The 22,806-nt window shown below is 43.7% G+C and overlaps 1 protein-coding gene across 1 annotated transcript; it reads left to right on the forward strand.

Moving 5' to 3' along the window:
- The first annotated feature begins 701 nt into the window (after positions 1–701).
- Positions 702–19,132, forward strand: LOC145401204 (uncharacterized). The gene is made up of 3 exons (XM_080273509.1): positions 702–764; positions 14,419–15,242; positions 19,003–19,132. Exons 1-3 carry the CDS (start codon positions 702–704, stop codon positions 19,130–19,132), a joined length of 1,017 nt encoding a protein of 338 aa, XP_080129635.1.
- The last annotated feature ends 3,674 nt before the right edge of the window (positions 19,133–22,806 follow it).

Here is a 22,806-nt window from a genome sequence, read left to right on the forward strand (position 1 = left end):
TGCCTCAGGGTCAATGGACACAGCCATTGACCACAGCTGGTGGGCTGTGGGTTCCTGTTCCCCTACCTGGGCTATGGTTTATGCAGGCAAGCAGGGCCTGTGATCCGTCTCCACCTTTTATTTACCTAACTGTGACTAAAACAAACAAAGCCTGATATAAAGGCAAACTTGATGGAACTAAATTACCCAAGGAGTTCAGAGTGCCATCTAGGAATGTGGGTACTTTGAGGGGTATGGTGGGGGGGAAGTATAGGCACTGAGCAGGAAGTGGGTAAATTACTGCCTATAGCAATCAGGTATAGAGGAGAATCAGAAAGGATGATTGTGGGGAAGGATTTTAGGTACAAGTTATACCGGAAGATATGTGAAGCGATGTGGTGGGGTAGGCTTTCTAGCTATGTGAAGAGAAATGGGTGGAATATCCATATGCTTCATATTCTCCCTAGGTCGACTTGGATGATGAAGAGAAAAACAGATTCTCTGATGATTTGTACGTGTGGTTGGTGGTATGAAGAATGATGAATCTATAGTTTTGGGAGGGGATTTTAATGGTCATATGGATGCATCAGCACAAGGCTATGAAGGTGTGTGTGGAGAATGCGCATATCATATGAAGTTGAGGTGAGAGGATACTAGAATTCAGAGAAGCAAAGCATATGGTTGTGTGCAAAATGTTTTGGAAGAGAATGAGTAGACTCATTATGTATGAGTCTGAGGGTGATGGTAGCCAGAGCGACTGTTTCCTGGTCAAGATGGCTGAGGAGGCTAGCAAAGGATATGAAACTTAAAAGAAGCAAAGTGTGTGTGCAGCAACACAGATTACTAATATGTGACATGCTATTAAATAATCAGGTAGTGAAGAGAAGGATTAATATACCCAGGAGGAAAACATAGTACTGTACCGGTAGTTCAGAGACCAACCAGCAAGCTATGCCTTCTACAGGGAGATGAGTAGAGTGGTGGCTGAACAGGGAGCCTTGGAAAAGCATAAATGAACAGTACTGTACAATGCTCTCAAGAACAGTCTCATAAAAATTACTGATTCAGTTGGTGGATGGACAAGAGGTCCATCAAGACATAAGGTAATGTGATTTTAGGATGAGGGTGTAGAACATCTATCTATCCATTGCCAGATGCCTCAATCCCGTTTGGGGTGGCCACAAACAAATCGCCTCCAAGTCACCCCGTCCCCTGCCATTTCACTGCCCTGCTCCCAACTCACACCCCCCTCTCTCATATACCTCTCCACCCCATCCCTCCATCTCATCCTCAGCCTCCCCCTCCCTCTTCCCCCCTCCACCTCACTCACATACACTCTCTTCGTCAGTCTTTCACCCTCCATCCTCTCCACGTGGCCAAACCACCTCAGTGTGTTCCTCATAACGCTTCCCACATCCACATCCACACCACAACGCTCCTTTATATCCTCATTCGTCAGCCTGTCTCTCCATGTGACTCCACAGGCTCCTCTTATATAACTCATTTCCACTGCTGCTCTCACTCTTGACTTGTGTCCTTCCAACAACGTCCAAGCCTCACTTCCATACGTTAGAGTTGGTATCACAATACTGTCATGTAGTAACTTTTTCACTTCCATGCTCACTTTCCTGTTTCTTATCACTGCTTTCAAAGAACCAGCAACCTTTCTTCCCTGCTGTACCCTTTCAAGCACTTCATCCTCCAAACCTCCATCCTTACTCATCACACTACCCAAGTACTTAAACGTACTCACATTTTCCAATTCCTCACCATCCAACCTCGCTGTACATTCACTGACTTCACCTCTCTCAAAGACCATCACTTTACTCTTCCCTACATTTACCTTTAGATTCCGTTTCTTACACACTCTCCCAAACTCATCCACCAAGCCTTGCAGCTCCCCTTCGTCTTCACTCAACAACACAGTATCATCTGCAAACAACAGTACAGGGAGTTTCCAAACACTATCCTTTCTCACCAGGGCCACTCCAACATCCACTACCCTACCTTGTACCTCTTTTATTACCCCATCCATGTACAGATTGAACAACCATGGAGACATGACATGCTGAAGGAAAAAGAATTTTCTGAGAATGGAAAAGGGATGGTAACAGAAAGAAATACTTGACCCCAATGCATAGGGCCAGAAGGGAGGTATACAGGGGAAAATCTGAATCTCCAAGACATATTGGATAGCCTAAATAGTGTGTAAAGGAATAATGTGGTATGTAAGGTGGTTATACAGGTGATGAGAGATTCTATTGCCAGACGCCTCAATCCCATTTGGGGTGGCCACAAACAAATCGCCTCCAAGTCGCCCTGTCCCCTGCCATTTCACTGCCCTGCTCCCAACTCACACCCCCCTCTCTCATATACCTCTCCACCCCATCCCTCCATCTCATCCTCGGCCTCCCCCTCCCTCCTCCCTCCTCCACCTCACTCACATACACTCTCTTCGTCAGTCTTTCACCCTCCATCCTCTCCACATGGCCAGACCACCTCAGTGTGTTCCTCATAACACTTCCTATCACATCCACATCCACACCACAACGCTTCTTTATATCCTCATTCGTCAGCCAGTCTCTCCATGTGACTCCACAGGCTCCTCTTAAATAACTCATTTCCACTGCTCTCACTCTTGTGTCCTTCCAACAACGTCCAAGCTTCACTTCCGTACCGTATGTTAGAGTTGGTATCACAATACTGTCATGTAGTAACTTTTTCACTTCCATGCTCACTTCCCTGTTTCTTATCACTGCTTTCAAAGAACCAGCAACCTTTCTTCCCTGCTGTACCCTTTCAAGCACTTCACCCTCCAAACCTCCATCCTTACTCATCACACTACCCAAGTACTTAAACGTACTCACATTTTCCAATTCCTCATCTTCCAACCTCGCTGTACATTCACTGACTTCACCTATCTCAAAGACCATCACTTTACTCTTCCCTACATTCACCTTTAGATTCCGTTTCTTACACACTCTCCCAAACTCCTCCACCAAGCCTTGAGAGATTGGATAGTCTAAATAGTGTTTAAAGGAATAATGTGGTATGTAAGGTGGTTATACAGGTGATGAGAGAAAACAGATAGACCTACACAGCAGCTATATCATGAATGCATAGTGAGTGAAGAATGATGCAGGAAGGGTAAGATATGGTAAGGGAAAGAGTGAATACTGATGAGATGCAGCTTGGGTTTATGACAGGCAAAAGGGACCACGGAAGACATACTGTCTGGCAACTTCAGGAAAAATGTATAGGAAAGAAAAGGGAACTGTAATTTGTTGATCTGGAGAAGGCTGTTGGAGAGTCCCTAGGAGATGCTAAAGTGTGCAGTGAGAAAGCTTGGGATTGAGGAGTGGCTGGTTAAATTGGTTATAGCTACCCGATATGTATGTGGGTGCCAACACCCAAGTGAGAGTGAATGGATATTTGAGGGATGAGTTTTCTGTGAATGTTGGCATGCATCAGGGGTCAATCTTGAGCCTCTTATTGTTTATCATGGTGCTTGAGCCTCTCTCATGTGACGTCAGAAATAGAATTCCTTTGGAGATGTATGCTGATGATTTGGCATTGATTGTAGAGAATGAAAGGGAGGCAGAGGAAAGATTTTGGAAATGGAGAAACAATGGCTTACAAGGGTTTGAGAGTAAATATGGATAAAACAAAAGTGATAATATTTAGGGCTGGTGGCAGTATTGTCAAAGCAGAAGGAGTGTGGTCATGGGCAGTTTACCACAAGGATGTGGGAAGCAACTCCATCTTGCACAGTGTTTGTGATGAGTGGGTCATAAGGAATGTAGTTTTATTAGAGGCAGATTGTAAGGTAGTGTTGATTTTGTGTGTGTAATGTGTTGGGGAGAGCACATGATGATTGTCAGACTTGAAGGGATTGATCTTACTGAAGAGTCTCTTGAGTGTGAGGAGTTTTGTTATATGGAGGACATGTAATGTGCTGGAGGTGTGAGTAGGGTAAGGAGTGGTTGGAGGAAGCTCAGGGAACTGTTGCCTCTCCTAACATTGAGAGGGTTTTCTGTGCCAAGGGATGTGGCATGTCCCAGGAATGTACCATAATGCTGTGTGGTAGTGAGATCTGGGCAGTAAGGGATATTCATAAGCTCAGATGTACAGATATGACAGTGATTAGATGGATGTGTAGTGAATCCATGAATACAAGACCTGGGAGGCCAGGATTACATGTGATGAGAGAAGGATGGGACTGGAATGTATTGGTGTTGCGATGAGAAAGGGTAGACAGATGGTTTGAGCATGTTGAGAGGATGGAGGATGACAATTGGGTGCGGAAGGTGAGAAGTGCGATCAGTGGGGGTAGGACTGCAAGAGGCAGACCAAAAAGACCTTGAATGAGGTCATAGAGTGTGACGTATATGGGACTGAATAGAGAGGCTGCCAGAGATCAGGCAGGATGGAGAGCCACCATTAAGTGTCCAAGACCAACATATGCAAGCATGTTGGAGCCTTTATAAAGGATACGATTCAGTGCAAATGATACTATATTTGAGCCTGCATCCCATGTTATAGTGGATCTAACTGCACTGTGGCTAACTTTTGGAAACTAAACAATTGTGTACATGTTATAGGTGAACTGACAGTATGGTATATACCATAAATGTGATAGCGGTGGGTGACCATCATCCACACAATGCAGTGCTGCATAAAGTTTATTTTATATAGTGACATAACAATTGGCTTGCTGTATATCAAGAAGCTAAGGAATCATTTTTTTTTTATCATTTACAGTGACTCCAACATGCTGGCATGCATTACCCTTGGTAACCTAATGGCAGCTCTCCATCCTTCGTAGTGTCTAGTAGCCTCTTTATTCAGTTCCACATCCCAGAGGTCACAGTCTATGACCTCATCATGTGTCATTTTTGGTCTACCTCTTGCAACTACCTTCAGCATTTGCATCTCTCACCCTCTGCACCCAGTTGTCATCCTTCATCCTTTCCATGTGCCCATGGCATCACAATCTACCCCTACTTATCACAACACTAATACATTCAAGTTCCATCCTTCTTCTTAACTCTTCACTTGCAGCCCAAACCCCCCAGGCCTCTCATTCAAGTATGCACTACATATGCATCTAATCATCATCATCTCTATGGTTAAGCCTACAAATATCCTCTTCTGTGCCCAGGTCTCACTACCGTACAGCATTACACTCCTAACACATGCTGCATACAAGGGCCTCTTAGCTTAGAGGAAAAGCACTCTCAGTGTCTGGAGACACAACAGCTCCCTGAACATCTTCCAACCACTCCTTCCTCTTGTCACTGAGCCAGCTCCAGACCCACTTATAGCACATATCATATCCCCAACTAACAAAACTCCTCAACACACCCAAGAGATTCTCCAACAAGGTCAAACCTTTTCCTACCTCTACATGCTCTTCTCCAACACTGCACATACGAAATCAGCATTACTCTATTTCACAGCGTACCTCTAATACCGACATCTCTTATACATCCACTTATCACAAACACTGCACAAGATGGAGTTACTTCCCACAACTGCACATGGCCACACTCCCTCTTTACTTTGTTATTACAACCAACTCCAGATATGGTATCATTTCTTTTGTTTAATCCATATTTAGTCTCAAACCTTTGTACCTCCATTAAATATCTCCACTTCCTAAATCTTTCCTTGGCTACCATCCCGTTATTCTCCGTGATCAACACCAAGTCATCGGCATACAACATTTCCCGTGGGAGTCCAGTTCTGAAGTCACATGAGAGAGCTTGAAGCACTATGATAAACAATGAGGGAGTCAAAATTTACTCCTGATGCGCACCACCAACCATTCACAAAAAATCATCACTCATACCTCTGTTCACTCTCACCTGGATGTGAGCATCCTTGTACAGTACATTGCTGTAACCACCCTAACCAACCACTCCTTAATTCCCGCCTTTCTCTTTGCCCACTTCTCCACCTGCCTGGGAACTCTGTTGAGTACCTTCTCCACATCAACAAAAAAAAAGTGCTGCTCTTTCTCTCCCTATATATTTTTCCTAAAACTGTCGGACAATGAATATCATTTCAATGATCCCATTCCTGGCTTAAACCCAAACTGCATCTCATCAGTGATCACTTTCCCTTATCACGTCATCCCGGACTCTACTTTCATTATCTGGTTCAAAAGTTTCCTCTTTCCAGGGCATCTCTTTTCCCCTTAGACACATTTATAATTACACTCTTCAACCAGTCACTTGAAACAATTCACTCATATATAACAGAGTTAATAAAATTAATAACTACAGTATACCAACTCCTGTATCTCTGAAGGCCTTCAACATCTCAGTAGTCAACCTAGATACACCTGCTGCCATCTCCAACTGCATCCTGCCAATTGCCCTGCTTTTGTTATCAGCATCAAGCAAAGGCCAAGGGCCAAACATTGGATTTGCTGTCTCCAAATCTTCCTTGTTCCAGTCAAACTCCTCATTCAGCAGATGGTTATAATACTCCCTCCAAGCATCCATAATATCCTCACTATCCACCACTAACTACTATTCTTTCGTCATTCATCGCACACTGCTCATCTGTGATATCCTTGGATTCCCTCTTCATCAGAATTGTCACCTTAAATACTAAATTATTCCTTTTAGCACTATTTAGGTTATCCAGTAAAAGTCTCTGTGGCTCAGATTTTGCCCTGAATACCTCCTTTCTAGTCCTACACTTAGTAGCCAAGTATTCACCTCTGTTACCACCCCTTTTCCATTCCTGGAAAAGCCTTCTTTTTTTCTTAACTGCAGTTTCTACCTCCTCATCCCACCACCATGTTACCTTATGTCTTGGGGGGGCCCCTTGTCCATCCATACAATGAATTACTGGTGGTAACTCTTAAGAGATTGATCTTGAAAGCTCTCTACTGTTCATTAACACTTCTGTCAACAGCTCCCTGTTCAGCCTCCACTCTACTCATCCCACTATAGAAGGCATCCCTTGCTACTTGGTTTTCAGCTTCTTTATTTTCCTTTTGGGTGCATAGGTCCTCTTTTTCACCACTTGTCACCTATCAGAAATGTGTGTTGCTGCATGCACTCTCCACTCCCTGTAACCTAAACATCCTTCACCAACCTCCTATCAGCCCTCCTGACCAAGAAATAGCCAATCTGGCTACTATTTCCCCCAAACTGATATGTAATCAACCTACTTTCTCTCTCTCTCTCTTCCTAAAATGCATGTTTCACACAACCATGTTCATTGCCTCCCCAAATTTGAGCATCCTTTCCCCTTCTGCATTCCTCATACTGTTTGCGCATTCCCTATGTATCCCTTCATATCCTTGAACTACTTCACTCACATGACCTTTTAAGTCCCCACCCATATCTACAATCTCCTCATCTCCCATACCATCAACCACATGATGAAGTCATCCCAGAATCTCTTTTTCTTTATCATCCAAGCCAACCTATGGAGCATATGCCAATATAACTGAAATCATGATTTACCAAACAGTATTTCCACTGCTTTAATCATTTCATTCACTCTCATTACATTCATGATGCAGTTCAGCCATTTTTCCTCAACCAGCACACCCACTCCACAATATCCATCTACACTTCCCTGCCAAAATATATTATACCTGCAATCTCTCCTAGCAATCTTCCTAACTGACCCTCCCTTAAACTTGACCTCCTGTACATATCCGACATCCAAACATTTCCTACTCATAGTCTCTACTGCTTCCTCTGCTCTACCCTGCAAATTACCCACATTCCATGTTGCCATTCTCCAATCACTCCTCACTGTGGCTAGAGTGAGGAGTGGTTGGAAGAACAGGGAACTGTTGCCTCTCCTGACATTGCGAGGGCTCTCCCTCAATGCTCAGGGACCTCTGTAGGCAGCATGTGTTAGGAATGTAATGCGTTATGGTCTTCGTGCATCCGTGAATACCAAGCCTGGGGGGGCTAGGTTTATGACTGAGGAGTTGAGTGTAGCTATTGGTGTTGTGATGAGGAGTAGTAGGTTGAGATGGTTTGGCATGTGGAGAGGAGCAGGTGTGACAATTGGGAGAAAAAGTAAGAAGCATGAAGATTGGTGGTGGAGCTGCGAGAGGCAGATTGAGATCGTAGAGTGTGACTTCTGAGATAATGAACTGAATTGGGAGGCTGCCAGAGCTCGAGCAGCATGGAGAGCCACCATTAGGTGAGCAAGGCCAACACATGCAAGCATGTCGGAGCCTTTATAAACAAAATGACCCCTGAACCCCTTGGGTAATTTCATTTCCACAGGCATGCTATTATTATATCTCTTCTCATTTTTCTCATAAGTCAGACAGACAGACCACAGGCCTTGCCCACCCACCCAGTACCAAATCCAGGCATGTGACCTGGGACCCATTGTACTGTACACCAGCCATGGCCAGTAGCTGTGGGAGTGGCCTTGGGGCAACAGACAGCATGGGCCACATAGATGCTGAGGCTCACTGGAGTGGGATGGTGGTTCAGGTGGTGGTGTTTGTTTGGGTGGTGGTGTGGAGTTATGAATTGGTCTGGGTGATGACGTACCTTTACTCTTCTGGTTAGTTGCGGTACAGTATATTTTCCACTGTGTTTATCATTATCTGGCACATTTAAGGCCAGTTTGAGAGTTATGACAGGCTTGAGAGGTCATCAAGGATGACTCTAAGGAGGATGTAATCCATTAGCTGTTTTTCCCATGGGATTTCCATAACACTGTTCTTGATGTCAACCAGTTAGTCACATTATAGGCAAGCTTACAGTACTGTATATTAATATCAGTCTGACAAGTACTGTACTGTATGCCTCTATATGGTGTGGGGATGAAACTTTTGACACAGGAATTTAATCTGGTATACAGTAGTTTGTCTGACTAATGCCTGAAACTATTATATGACATAGCTAGTGTTACAAGAGCAAAGAACGACTAGCTGTGCCGAGACTCACAATTGTTACGTATGATAGGTAGTTTGAGTAGAGCACATGTAAGGCACCTCAGTGTATAAAAGAAAAAAAATGATGCTTACTTTTCCCTTTCCATTAGTTTAATACAATGACTAGCTGTCAAGAGACCCTCAGTTGTTGTGTGATAGATAGTTTGAATAGAGCACATATAAGACACCTCAGTACATAAAAGAAAAAAAAGAAATGATTCTTCACTTTTCCCTTTGCATTAAAGTAAATACTGAACACCTGATGTTAGTATCAGTTACAATATTAAACAAACTGGTTACTTTAAATGAATATGCTTTATAACATGAAATGTAAAATTTCAGACTTGGTGTAGTGCTGGTGGAAGTGGAGAACAGTTTATGATCCCCAGTCCCTCTTCCCTACTCCCATCTCTCACTCCACTGGATCTGCCTCAGAATTGATTCAGACCCCTACATCCCCCTCAGTAAAAGTAGGAAATGGCATACTACTGTGTGTTGAAGAGTATGAGTACAATATTTACAGTGGGCAGTTCAGATTGTAGCTGTCAGTTCATGACAGCAATATCAAGTGAAAAATATGAATATGATTGAAGTCCTTTGAATAATTGAAACTAAGACTATTCAGCACTGTTAAGTCATAAAGGAGGGGTAATATTAGACTGTACTTTATATAAGCAGTGTCCTTATGTTTTAATAGGTGGCAGCGACAAGCATCCACTCACTTGATGTAATGCTGCCCACTTCTTCTTTCATCTTTATCATTCTGTTTCTATGTCTGCCGTCCTTTCCTCTTACCTCTCCCTTTCTTTCCTGTCACTTCTTATTACCCTTCTTTTCACTTCAGGTGGTTCTACGCTTTGTGACAAGTCTAATGGTTTCCTGTAACACAGGAAACCATTTACATTGCCGGGTGGTAACCATGTAACCAGAGTGTGGGATGAAGTGGAGCTTACTTTGGTGTCCCTGTTAACTGGATAGAGATGCAAATGCAGCATTCACCCAGGAACCAAACCTGCATACTTTTCCTGGTGCTCCATCACAGTGAGGCACTGTTAACATTCACTGCACGTCCTACAGCCCAGCTGGGGTAGTTGCTTGCCTGTGGTTGATGGGTCTGCTTGAGACTGGAATTGATCAGCAACAAAATCAACCTAGGATCAGAACCATAATTTAACAAACTCCTTATGATATAAATTTAAAGAAGAACTTGGTGAGAAGTGAAACTGATTGTGCTGGATATCATGTGGAGGTTTAAACATTGTGTTTTTTGTTTCACCACCCTGTTGTTATTGTTGTTGTTGCTTAATCCCAGTCTTAAACCTAAATATTGAAATTGTGTTTATCGTGAGGATACGGTATAGAGGTTTTAGCCCAATGTGGATCCTTGTCAGATATCAGCAGAGACAGCATTTGCATGTACTGTACCGGGATGTGTGAGGAGCTTCAGAAGGTTATTCTTGGGCAAATTTTGATTTTTAAACGTTACTGGTATATTAGTATGGGTTCATTTCTCAACCATAATGGAGCTACAGTTACTATAGTCGCGGCGCGCGACTCTGAGGTTGTCATTATCGTACCCTGGCAACCTACCATTCAAAAGTGCGTCCGATTTCATGTCATATTATACACGAATGATATTATTATGCACAAATATATTATACACGAACATATTATACACGAATCACATGCTTCTCATGTTATACACGAAATCAGACGCACTTTTGAATGGTAGGTTGCCAGACGCACGATAATAACAACCTCAGAGTCATGCGCCACGACTATAATGACCTGATGATTGAGCTGTGAAAAACATTTTCTCTTAGTAGGTCATGAGCAGTTTTAACTCCTTATTGGTTGAAAATTGGACTTACACTGATGAAACATTTATTACTCAAAGTTCAACCAAGAATCGCCTCCTGTTTTTCACGTCTTTCATGGGACACCCAATATACTGTAGCTAGGGTGCTACAGGGGGAAAGAGAAAGGGAAGTAAGGGGGGGAAATCTTATTTGAGATACAGTAATCCCTCTAATATCCGAACGCCCAATATCCGAACATCCCCACTAACCGGACATAATCGTCCCGGGATCCAACATTCCCAAAATGGTCCGAAAACCGCAAAAAAAAAAAAAAAAAAAAAAAAAAAAAAAAAAATCCCACCCGTAATTTGAACTTGCCGCATGCGGCGCGGGAGAGCATTGTTGTGGCGCGTCATTCCTCTGACGTCCGATAGAGCGCCGCTGCATCCTCCCCACTTTCTGCCTGTCTCTCGCCGCGAGTGCACGCTTGTTGTTATGGCTGCCCACGTACTCTCTTTTGTGGTGGTGCCTTACCTGCTACAGGCACTCCTGCTGCTCTCGGGCCTCCTCTTAGTGTGTGTGATGATGGCCTCGCCACCTGAGAAAAGGAAGAGAATGGTGTTGACTCTGGAGAAGAAACGGGAGATATTGGAAAAAGTAGATGCGCGGTGGTCTTCTTCCCGCATCCTCCGCGAGTTGAACCTGGCCCGATCTACTTTGTTCGATATTAAGAGATCCCGAGACAAACTCATGCAGTGCACGGCTGACTTCTCGTCGAGAAGCAAACACAACGTGGAGAGGAAGGTGATGTTTACTCCCAAGTTTGCTGAAATCGACCGCTCCACGTTGATTTGGTATCGACAGCAACGTGCTGCTGGTGTGTTGGTACGTGGAACGGAGCTGAAGGCTGCTGCTGAGAAGTTCGCCAGGCTTCACGACACCCTAGGCTTCAAGGCATCCGAGGGTTGGCTCTTTGCGTTCAAGTTACGGCATGGCCTTACCAACCGTAAAGCTCATGGCGAAGCTTTGGACGCTAACGAGGATGGAGTTGACGAGTTTCGGCACAAGGTGAAGGGCTTGATCGTCAGGAAGGGCCTCACTCTCGGTCAAGTCTACAACGCTGACGAAACTGGTTTATTCTATCGCTCTTTGCCAACAAACACTCTAGCCGAGGAGACAGAGAAGTGTGTACCTGGCCGCAGGCTCTCCAAGGAACGGATATCTGCTTTGTGTTGTGCCAATGCTAACGGCATGCACCAGCTTAAGCCCGCTGTTGTTGGCTGTGCAAAGCAGCCTCGGTGTCTACGTGGGATGATGGATGTTCTTCCTGTCGTCTGGTACCATTCTTTGAAGGCATGGTTTATAGCCGTGATCTTCAAAGACTGGTCCCACCGCCACTTCGTCAAGGAGGCCATCAATTACCAAACGGAGACACTGGGAATCCCACGCGACCAGGTAAAGGCCCTCCTTCTCCTCGACAGTGCACCTGCCCACCCATGCGACAAGGACTTGGTGGCCGAGAATGGCCGGTTTAGGTGCATGTTTCTGCCACCTAATACGACTGCTCTCATCCAACCAATGGACCAAGGAGTGATCGTGGCAACAAAGCGCCTATACTGACGGAAGTTCCTGGACGAGGTGATGGTTGTTCTCAAGGACGAGGACGAGTGCAGGGAGGGACGGGACACACGAGGCCAGCCGACTTTGGAAAACCTTCACCGCTACAACATCAAGTCTGCACTGTAGAATTGGGCTAGTGCTTGGAAGGAAGTCTCTGCGAAGACTCTGGAAAATGGTTGGTCTTGTCTGCTTCTCGGAACGGATGTGGAGTACGATTTTCTGGGGTTTGACGTGGATGACTTCCATGCACGGCTACGTATGCACGGCGACGATGTTGGTGTGGACGATGTTCGTGAGTGGTTGGATGATGACGAGGGCGATCCTGGGTATCAGACATTGTCTGATATCGAGATCGCGTCTTCAGTTGCAGGTGTCAGTACCGAGCTTGAAGATTCCGACGAGGAAGGCGACGATGATGCGGACTCCTCTCAGCAGGACACTACTCCAGCCATCCCCAAGCTGAGCTCACTCCGGGAACACCTAGAGTTCGTCCTTGACTACCTGGAACACCCGTACTGCGACAGGGAGATGGGGCCCTTGGGACTTGGGGAGGAAGTGCGTGCTTTCAGGCAGAGCATCATCAATCATGAGAATTGTCAGTTATTGCGCCAATCAACCATTGACAGTTTTTTCAGGCCCGTGACCCCCGCTGTGCCCAGCCCTGGCTCCACTCCATTGCCTTCCCAAGACAGGCCCTCATGCTCCGAGCCACAGCCCAGCACATCAGCCACGGTGGAGTCACCGCTCGACGTGAGTTTGCGTCTGTCTTCACAGTCGTCTGCAGTGGGTACACCATCACCACAACCCAGCGACGCACCCCTAGGTCACCTGCCAGTGTTACTCTCGGACTCTGACAGTGAATAAACAGCAAGAACTTCTCCACTAGACCACACGGGAATTTACACTGTTGTGCAGTGAAAAGAAATAGTGTGTTGTGTTAATGATTTACAGTTGTGAGTGAAAAGACTAATTTGGAACAAAATCTAACGTAAATAGACTTGTTTGTTTTTGCTTTAGAAAATTATTAGAAGAATGGGAAAAGTTAAAGTGCAGAGTGCAACACTTAGTAAGTTACAATGGAGCATTAGTTAGACAAGAGTGCGCACTGTGAAGAGAACGACTTCTGAGTGCGATTGACTAGGTTCAGTGCAAGACTTCATGAACAGTGTTCTGGAAGTGCTCCAGGAAATCCTTCTTACTGTCAGAGTCCGAGAGGAGGCGGTTATTCATCGAGGTGGACATGGACTTGCTGTAAGTAGGCAGAATGTTTCATACTGTACTTTTTCCATACTATACTTACCTCAAACACCTCATTTCACTCTTTAATGTCCTTTATTGGTGTGAATAGGGTGTTAGGAGCTATGCATGTGCAGTAGGAAGGTGTTTTGCTGAGTTAGGCTAGGTTAGGGTCCATAAGTACCAGTCCAGGAGCCAGTAACCAGAATGTTTTATATTGTATGAACCTACTTCTAAACCCTCATTTTATGCTTCTTTTGCATTTATTTCAGTCATTTATGTGCTTTATTGGTGTGATTTGGGTCTTAAATAGGTGCTATGCATGTCCAGAGGGAGTTGTATAGGTGTTTCTCTGAGTTAGGGTCCATAAGTACAAGTCCATAAGCTGGGGCCCAATATCCGGACAGGACCAGTATCCGGACCTGCCTATGGCTCTATTACGTCGGATATTGGAGGGATTACTGTAATTGTTCCACTTTCAGCTGATAAGTCTGGCAGAAAGGGTTTAATTGGTTTTATTGTGGAAAGGAAAGCAGATGAAATGGAGGTTGTAGTGGGTGACATTTTGAATGTGAATTTTGTTAACCATATCTTTGCTTTTCCCTACTAGTGTCTGTAGTACTGGACATGTAAAATTCTGGTCAAAGTACTGCATGATGAAATACTGAACTGAATATACTGTACTAAATTTTGTAGTTTTGTTTATGTAATAGGCTGTGTCACATCATGAAGACTGTCCGTAGCAAAGAAAGGCAAGTATGATCAGCGCACTTAATAGACAGATGTTGCTATTGAAATACTGTACTACCACTACAGATGAGATAACAACTTGTGATAAAAATTATTTTCTTGCAGATTATCGTGATCCTCCGTGCATCTGGGTTTCAAGTGGAAATGTCTCACAATGTTGTAGATGAGGTGTATATTCAGGATGCTGTGAAGTTAGACAAAGGAGCTGATGCTGTTTTGGTACGCTGGAACTCAGAAGATTCCACCAAGAAAGGTGACAATTTTGCCAGTGCCATCAGCACAGTCCAAGTCACATACTCAAAAGCAGCAGTAGAGGAAGAGGTGACATATTTTGTCAAACTTATGCCATATAGAGAAAATAAACAACCTTCAGGATTTGATTTAATGACATTTAATAAAGAGGGAAGATTTTACACTGAATTATTACCTTTACTGAATGTAGAACTTTCTGCCATTGGATTGAAGACTCTGAGGATTCCTCAGTGTTTTAACTCTGCTTGGAAGAAGGGGCATAATCAAGTGGTTTTAGAAGATTTACAACCCAAAGGCTTCAGAATGTATGACAGAAAAAAGGGACTGGATAAAAATCATGCAGCACTGGTAATGGAGGAGCTTGCAAGACTTCATGCTGCATCACAGCTGCTACAGAGAAAACTGAATCAGAAGGGACTATCTGACAAATTCGAATTTCTTACCTGGCAATGGTTCAATTACTCTGAAAAGATGCGGAAGGATTACAACAGTCTCATCACAGGTTCGCTTATGACCACAGCTTGCCTAGCAGAGGGTGTTGGTGATCATGGTGCTGCTGAATGGTTTAAGGACATTGCTCCAAAGGCAATGGTGACTGTGGAGAACCTCATATCAAGGAGTTCCAAATTTGATGTTGTTTGCCATGGAGACTGCTCTGTAAACAACGTGATGTTCAGGTTAGCATTAATATTTATTCATTGTACAAACAAAGCTCTAGGAGAATGCTGAAGCATACTTGGAGATTTTAGATAGTAGTGAGAGTGTTCTTGATTTGAGATCTAAATTGTACTGTGGGGAATGCAAGGATAGGTCAAGTGGTTGACAAATGGAACAAACCCACTGAAGCAGGCATTTGTACTAGGAAGGGCTTGGTAATAGCTAGTACATTCTATCGGCAGAAATTGAATAACAGATATACACAGAAAGATGGGAAGGTCGGGAGGCAAGGTGGCTGAACATAAAGCAGCAATTGATTAATTGTATATGGATGACTGAATGTGAAGATTTATATTTGAAACTTGAATGTATAGGAGACTGGGGAGTGGCTTGTCTTATCATTATGTAGTAGTGTCACCATCCACTCACTCAATGTAGTGCTGCTCTCAGGTGTTTGCCCTTTCCTCTCCTCCTTCTGGGGGTCTGGTAGCTCAGTGGTAGAGCATCAAGCTTGTGGCTGGGGGGTAACAAGTTCAAGCCTCTCCCAGAGTCTACTGTGGCCGGGAGGGGTAGACCCCTCTTGTAACCTAGCAGGGCTATATGGCCTTTGATGCCTAGCTCGGGGAATTCATATCTCCATTTCTCTCCTCCTTCCTTAATTACTTTCTACCTCTTCTGTCTTTCCTTACTTTATTCTGTCCTCATCCTTCTGCCTGTGGGTGACTTTACACTCCCTCTTCTGCCTTTCTTTCTGTCATTCTCTCCTCCTCCTTCTGCCTATGGGTGACTCTACACTGAGTGACGAGCCAAATGGCTTCCTGTACACCAGGAAACCATTTACTACGCTGAGTGGTAACCATATAACCAAAATATGGCGCCTGATGGTTTAGTGGGTAATTATGGTGCTCCAGTCAGATTGAGCTGGTGAAGGTTTATATCCAATGGGTGGTTGGGGTTTATTGCTCATGTTATGCCACTCAGGGATGAGTGAGGCTGGTCACTCTCATCTTAAATGTCAGGACCAACTTGCCTAGCCCCGGGCTCCTACGCTTCTCATGGGACAATGTAGGATTGGGTGATGGATGGATGGATGGCTAAGAATAAATGTGCAGAGGTGATGGATGAATGGAGGTAAAGGAAGATAAAAGGAATTAGTTGTTGCAAAGAGAGTAGAAGGGCTGTAGGAGGAAGAAAAAAGTGGAGTTGTTTATGTCATTGCTTAACCCCGGTCTGTCTGGATAAGGATACCTGTTGACCAAAGGTAAGCTACTGTTTCTATGAAGCTCTGCTGTGGGTGCCGTACAGTATACTGTGTAGGGAACCGGTACCTCCTTGTGGTAGACAGCGCCTCACCAGTGTCAGACCATGGTCTTTCCCCATGGCAAGATGCAGGGAAATATTAGAAGGTTTGGCTTCTGGCTGGACACTGCAGCTGCCCACCCAGGATGCACAAAGCCACCACATGTAGGCTCCTCATTAGCACCAAAGGGTGGAGTACAAAAATGAAGTGACTGGACACTTATGAGTCAGAGTAGGCAGAGTAGCTAATGGGTGTGAGGAAGGTGTTAAAGAAAAAAAAAAATCCAGGATGTGAGGTGGTTATTAGATTAGGAGTAGAGGTAAGAGGTAAAATTAACAGTGTGGAGTTGAAACAAGCTGTAGAAGAGAAGGAATCATACAGTTACCTGATGGGAAGTAGAGGGATTGAGGATGTGGAGAACTGTATGTTGAGAAGAGGAGAGAGGTGGAGAGACGTGTGGGGGAAAGTAAGAAAAGAATAGATGAGGAGTTTGGAAAAATCCTTAGTATAAAATGGAGGGAATGTAATAGTGTTTGGGAAGGCATGCTAGTATGGGAGGTAGCAGAGGGTGAAAGATAAAAATAGTATAATGCTGGTGGAGCAGAGAAAGAGAGAGATTGATCCATTGAAGAGAGTAGATATTTTAATGAGCAGTTGAATGTAGGAAATTAAAATAGGCTTGTATAAATGGTTGGGAATGGCTAGGGAAGAAAAGAAACATGAATTGGGGAAGGGATGAGTAAGATGAAAGTGTGAGACAATGAACAAAAGTCAGAGTGAGGAAAGCACCAGGAAGTGTGTGGCAAAATGTTAAAATTGAGGGATCTGGAAAGTGTGCAGATTGGCATGAGAGGAGGGTAAAGTGCCAGAGGACAAAGAATCCCTTACAGAAAGGGGAAAGAGACTTGTGTGGCAGTCGCTGGGGTATTATTTTGCTGTCCCAGTATAGTGGGAAGGATAGATGTGGGATATTTGTTGACAGAATTAGAAAGAGAACTGAGAAATTAGTTGGAGAGAAGCAAGGGGTTTTTAAGAAGGGAAGGGGGTGTGTGAATCAGGTATTCTCTGAAGTTTGTAGTAGAAAAGTATAAACAGTGCAGAAGAGATAGACATTATATGCTGCCTTCATGGATCTAGAGAAGCATAGGACAGTAGACAGACAGCGAATGTGGAAGGTTGCTGAAAATATATGGAATGAACAGAATTTTTTTTAGTGCTTTTTATTAAGAGTACCCTGGTATGTACAGCCACTTGGTATGCACTAGCTAAGTATGCATGTATTCTCATTGCACTTGTAGCAGAAACACCGTCCTAGTTGCATGGAAAAGTATGCCAGGTGCATGATTCTGTACATATTTCCTGCTTATGCAGTGCTTTAAGCCTCTTTAATGTCACACTTATGTGTTTTTGCTACTTGTATAAAGTAGGCTAGCCATTAGGAAACATATCTGTAGTGCATAGTTACAACATATTCATTACATTGAGTTTAACATCATTGTCTTATATCTGCATTAGTCAGTAAACTCTGCTCTTAGGCAACATAGCTGTGTGTAAGAAACAAAATTTGAAATTGGATTTACCAAAGAGTAAAATTATGGTCTTTGAGAGAACTAAAATTACAAAATGCATAGTTAAGCTCAGTGGTCAGGAAATAGAGTATGTGAGTGCCTTCAGATATTTTGGTATTCTTATGAGTGAGGACTAGAGTTTAGAGCATGTGCAAGAAATTGTACAGCAGCTGGGAAGGAAGGATCCAGGCAGACTGATGGGAGTGATAGGAATAGGGAAGTGAGACTGGAAATAATTAAGTCATTGCATGATGGAATTGTGATCCCCACTCTGATGTATGGAAGTGAAACTTGGATTTTGTTGGAAGGAGTTAAGTCAAGAGTAAGAGGAGTGGAAATCATTTATTTGAGGGGAGCCTGTGGAGTTACATAGGAGTTATATGCAAGTTAAGGGGAATTGTGTTGTTAATGTGAATGTGCTGGAAAGACTGACATGGAGAGTGTATGTGCACACAGGAGAGTAGCGGAGGAGAGGGAGGGGAAGACAAATATAAGGTGGAGGGTTGGGGTGGAGAGGTATATAAGTGAGGGTGGTGTGGTGGCAGAAGAGAGGGAGACATGGAGGTGGTCTTTTTGTGGCCACCACCTCCAGGCTTAAGGCATCTGGCTGTACGTTTAGGTACTGTAGATGAATACTTATTTGTACCTACAGTGTTTTTGCCATTAGTAAACTAATTTTGATTTTGCCTCCTAGCCTAAATGTATGGATTGTCATATCTGGTGGACAAAGAAATAAATAATTCATAAAACATCTGAATAAGTTCAGGTAGTTAACTTGAATTTGCCCAAGACACTTTACAGAATCATACAATGATCCCATTTCATAGTTGTAGTCAATGATGTGCAGTTACTGTATGTGACATATCATAGTGAATAATAATCTTTTAATAGCTATCTTTTATTGTTCTGCAGGTACAGCGAGGAAGGTGTTCTAGTAGAGGTCATTCTGTTTGATCTACAAGTTTGCTGCAAGTCATCCCTTGGCTTGGACCTGAATTACTTCCTTTTCTCTAGTCTTGATGAGCCTGAACATTCCCTTTGATTGAATGAAGTGCTAGCAGCATACTATGCCTCCTTTACGACCACAATGGATGCTGCTGGAATGGCAGTGCCTTACACTCAGGATGAAATTTTATATTAGTTTCATGCCAATAATGTGTTTGGCATTCTCATGGCTGCAATCCTTATACCAGTTCTTGTGGCAGAAGGTTGCCAAGAAATTATAGAATTTGAAACTGCCTCAGGTTACCATATTGATTATGCCTCTCTCTCTCTCTCTCTCTCTCTCTCTCTCTCTCTCTCTCTCACGCATGCACGTGTGCACACACACACACACACACACACACACACACACACACACATGTGAATTTAAGAGTGAGATCAGCAACAAAATTAGTGCAAAGAAAACAGACAACTGGAAAGACTTTGCAACAACACTTAGTCTCTCCACAGACTCCTCTCGGCCCTACAAAATACCCGGTACTGACAGTATTGCCAAATCACAGACATGCACTTCCAAGACACATGCTGTCATCTACAACATCCAACATTTCCCTTTTTACAAAGAATAAGCAAACATACTGCTGAATCAGTATTCATACATAGTTGCTTAACATCAATGTGCACCATCTGAATTACAACCATGTCAGCATAGGCAGTTCTCTCCACTTGATCACAGTGCATCCCCCTTCACTTCAGAACAGACATATAACATTATCAATAAGACAAAGAACTCTTCAGGCATAGAGGTGGATGGCATCAGCAGCTTGAACCTGAAACATTTTGACCACAAGGCATTTAGCCCTCACAAACATCAGCAGCTACTCATACGCATGCTGTAGCTGTCCCAGTAATTGGAAATATGGAACATTTATCACTGTGCTTAAACCAGGCAAGACCCAAACTCCCCCTTCTTTGTGCAGACTCATAACAGTACTTAGTAAACCATCCAAAGTAACAGTACCACATACTCGGCAAAGTCACACCCTGTGTCCCCCATGCTCCTTCGCAACATGGATTTAGAGCACTACACTGTACAAACACATCACTGACTAAGCTTACACAACAAGCATCAGATCAGATGCCATCAACTCTGTGACACCCACACACTACACGCTTCTCACAACAATAGATATTAGTAAAGCCTTTGGTTCTATTTCCTAATGCAAACTAATCACTAGGATGTACAATACAGTACCAACATGGAGAACAACACCAAATGTTGGCTTGCCAACTGTTTGTCTGGGAGACAAACACTTGTTACATTCCAGAGCAAGTCATCACAAAGAGAGATTGTTCAGGTGCTTGAGGGTGCAAAAGTGGATGTATGTGGAATGACTGAAACAAAATGGAGAGGAGAAAGTGTGAGAGAATGGGAGTATCAATGGGGTATATGTGCAGGAGTAGGTGAGAATGAGAGGGCAAAGGAAGGAGTATGTATAGTTGTGAGTAAAAGATGGAAGAAGAGTATAAGACAGTATGGATCAGTTGGGTCAAGGATTGTGTGGGTAAAGTTGAAAGTTGGAATACAAATGTGGGCGATTGTGTGTGTGTATGCGCCAACACAAGATCTTGCTAGCAGAGTGAGAGAAGAGTTCTGGACAAATGTGGAAGTGTGCATGGAAAAGTTTGGAAGGAATGATAGAGTGTTTTTGATTGGTGATATGAATGGTAAAGAAGGGAATGTGAAGGTGGATGGAATAGTTGGTGAGTGGGGTGTGCCTGCTGATATAGATGAGAATGGGAGTGCGTTAGTGGACATTTGTGCTGGGAGGGGGTTGGTGATAGCCAATACCCTCTTCAGGCATAAAATGATCCACAGGTATACATGGCGAGTGATGAGATGGGTGGGTGGTGAACTAAATGAAAGGAAGGCAATGATTGATTATGTGTGTGTGGATGAAAGGATGTAAAGATGTGTAAAGGATGCAAGAGCTTATAGAGGTTGGGGGAGTGGACTTTCTGACCACTACTTGGTGGTGGCCAGAATTAGGATACAAGTAAGATGGAGGAATAGAAGAAGGGAAAGACAAGAGGAAGGAGTAGTTGCAAGGAGAGTGGAAAGGCTACAAGAGGATGAGAAAAAGGCAGAGTAAAAGAGAGAAGTGGAGGAACAATTGGGCAAATATGAATTGGAGCAGATGGAAGATGTGGAAGGTGTGTGCGGGACATTTACAGAAGAAATATGTGCAGCATGTGATGTGGTGTGTGGAAGGAAGAGAAGACAGGGGGGTGCAAGGAACAACGTGGTGGACTGAAGAGGTGAGACAGGCTGTGGCACAAAAGAAGAAAGCATACAATGAATGGATGAGAAATAGGGGCGTGGAAGAAGTTGAGAGGCGGAAGAGAGAGTTGTATGTAGAAAGAAAGAGAGAGGAAAAGATTAGTAGGAGAGAGTAAGAAGAGAGTGGATGAGGAATGTGGAAGGAATTTGAGTGTAAAGTGGAGGGACTGTAAGAAGATGTTCTGGAAAGAGGTGAAAAGAGTAAGACAGGGTGGAAGTGAGGTTAGCAGGGGAGTGAAAGATAAAAATGGTAGATTACTAGTGGAGAAGGGAGAAAAAATGAGCAGATGGAGAGAACACTTTAAGGAATTGTTGAACATACAGGATGGAAGTAATGCGAGTATAAGTGGCTGGGGAATGGCTGGGAGAAGGAGGGAGGTGAGAAGACAGGAAGAAATCAGTAGGATAGAAGTTGTGGAAGCAATGAAGAAAGTCAAAATGGGGAAAGCCCCAGGAATTGATGGAGTGTGTGGTGAAATGCTGAAGCATGGGGGAGAGATAGTAGTAGAATGGATGTGGAAAGTGTGCAGATTGGCTTGGGAGGAAGGTAGAGTCCCGGAGGATTGGAAGTCAGGTATAATTATTCCCTTGTACAAAAGAAAAGGGGAAAAAGAAGTGTGTGGTAATCATAGGGGCATTTGTCTTCTTAGTATAATAGGAAAAGTGTATGGTAGGATACTTATTGACAGAGTTAGAGAAAGAACAGAGGAATTAGTTGGAGAAGAACAGGGGGGCTTTAGGAAGGGTAGAGGTTGTGTAGATCAGATATTCATTCTTAGATCTTTAGTGGAAAAGTTTCTAGAGAAGGGAAAGAAGTTGTATGCGGCTTTCATGGATTTGGAGAAAGCATATGACAGGGTGGATAGACAAGGATTGTGGAAAGTATCAAGAATATATGGAGTAGATGGAAAGTTGTTGAATGCTGTGAAGAGTATGTATGATGGTGCTAAGGCTGCAGTGCGTGTGGATGGTGAACTAAGTGAATTTTTCTCTTTGAAGATTGGGTTGAAACAGGGATGTGTCATGTCTCCATGGTTGTTCAACCTGTTCATGGATGGGGTAATAAAAGAGGTACAAGGTCAGGTAGTGGATGTTGGAGTGGCCTTGGTGAGAGAGGATAGTGTTTGGAAACTCCCTGTACTGTTGTTTGCAGATGATACTGTGTTGTTGAGTGAAGACGAAGGAGAGCTGCAAGGCTTGGTGGATGTGTTTGGGAGAGTGTGTAAGAAACGGAATCTAAAGGTGAATGTAGGGAAGATTAAAGTGATGGTCTTTGAGAGAGGTGAAGTCAGTGAATGTACAGCGAGGTTGGATGGTGACGAATTGGAAAATGTGAGTACGTTTAAGTACTTGGGTAGTGTGATGAGTAAGGATGGAGGTTTGGAGGGTGAAGTGTTTGAAAGGGTACAGCAGGGAGGAAGAGTTGCTGGTTC

This window comes from Coenobita brevimanus, chromosome 6, assembly GCF_032717465.1.
Source record: "Coenobita brevimanus isolate Jiangsu-jjx chromosome 6, ASM3271746v2, whole genome shotgun sequence".
Lineage (NCBI taxonomy): Eukaryota > Metazoa > Arthropoda > Malacostraca > Decapoda > Coenobitidae > Coenobita > Coenobita brevimanus.

Bases quoted from the DNA above. Each gene is read 5' to 3' on its own strand.
- LOC145401204 (XM_080273509.1), top strand. From the start codon at position 702: ATGTATGAGTCTGAGGGTGATGGTAGCCAGAGCGACTGTTTCCTGGTC. The intron at 765-14,418 runs GCTAGCAAAGGA...ATTTTCTTGCAG, and splicing joins TGGTCAAGATGGCTGAGGAG to ATTATCGTGATCCTCCGTGC. The intron at 15,243-19,002 runs GTTAGCATTAAT...ATTGTTCTGCAG, and splicing joins GTAAACAACGTGATGTTCAG to GTACAGCGAGGAAGGTGTTC.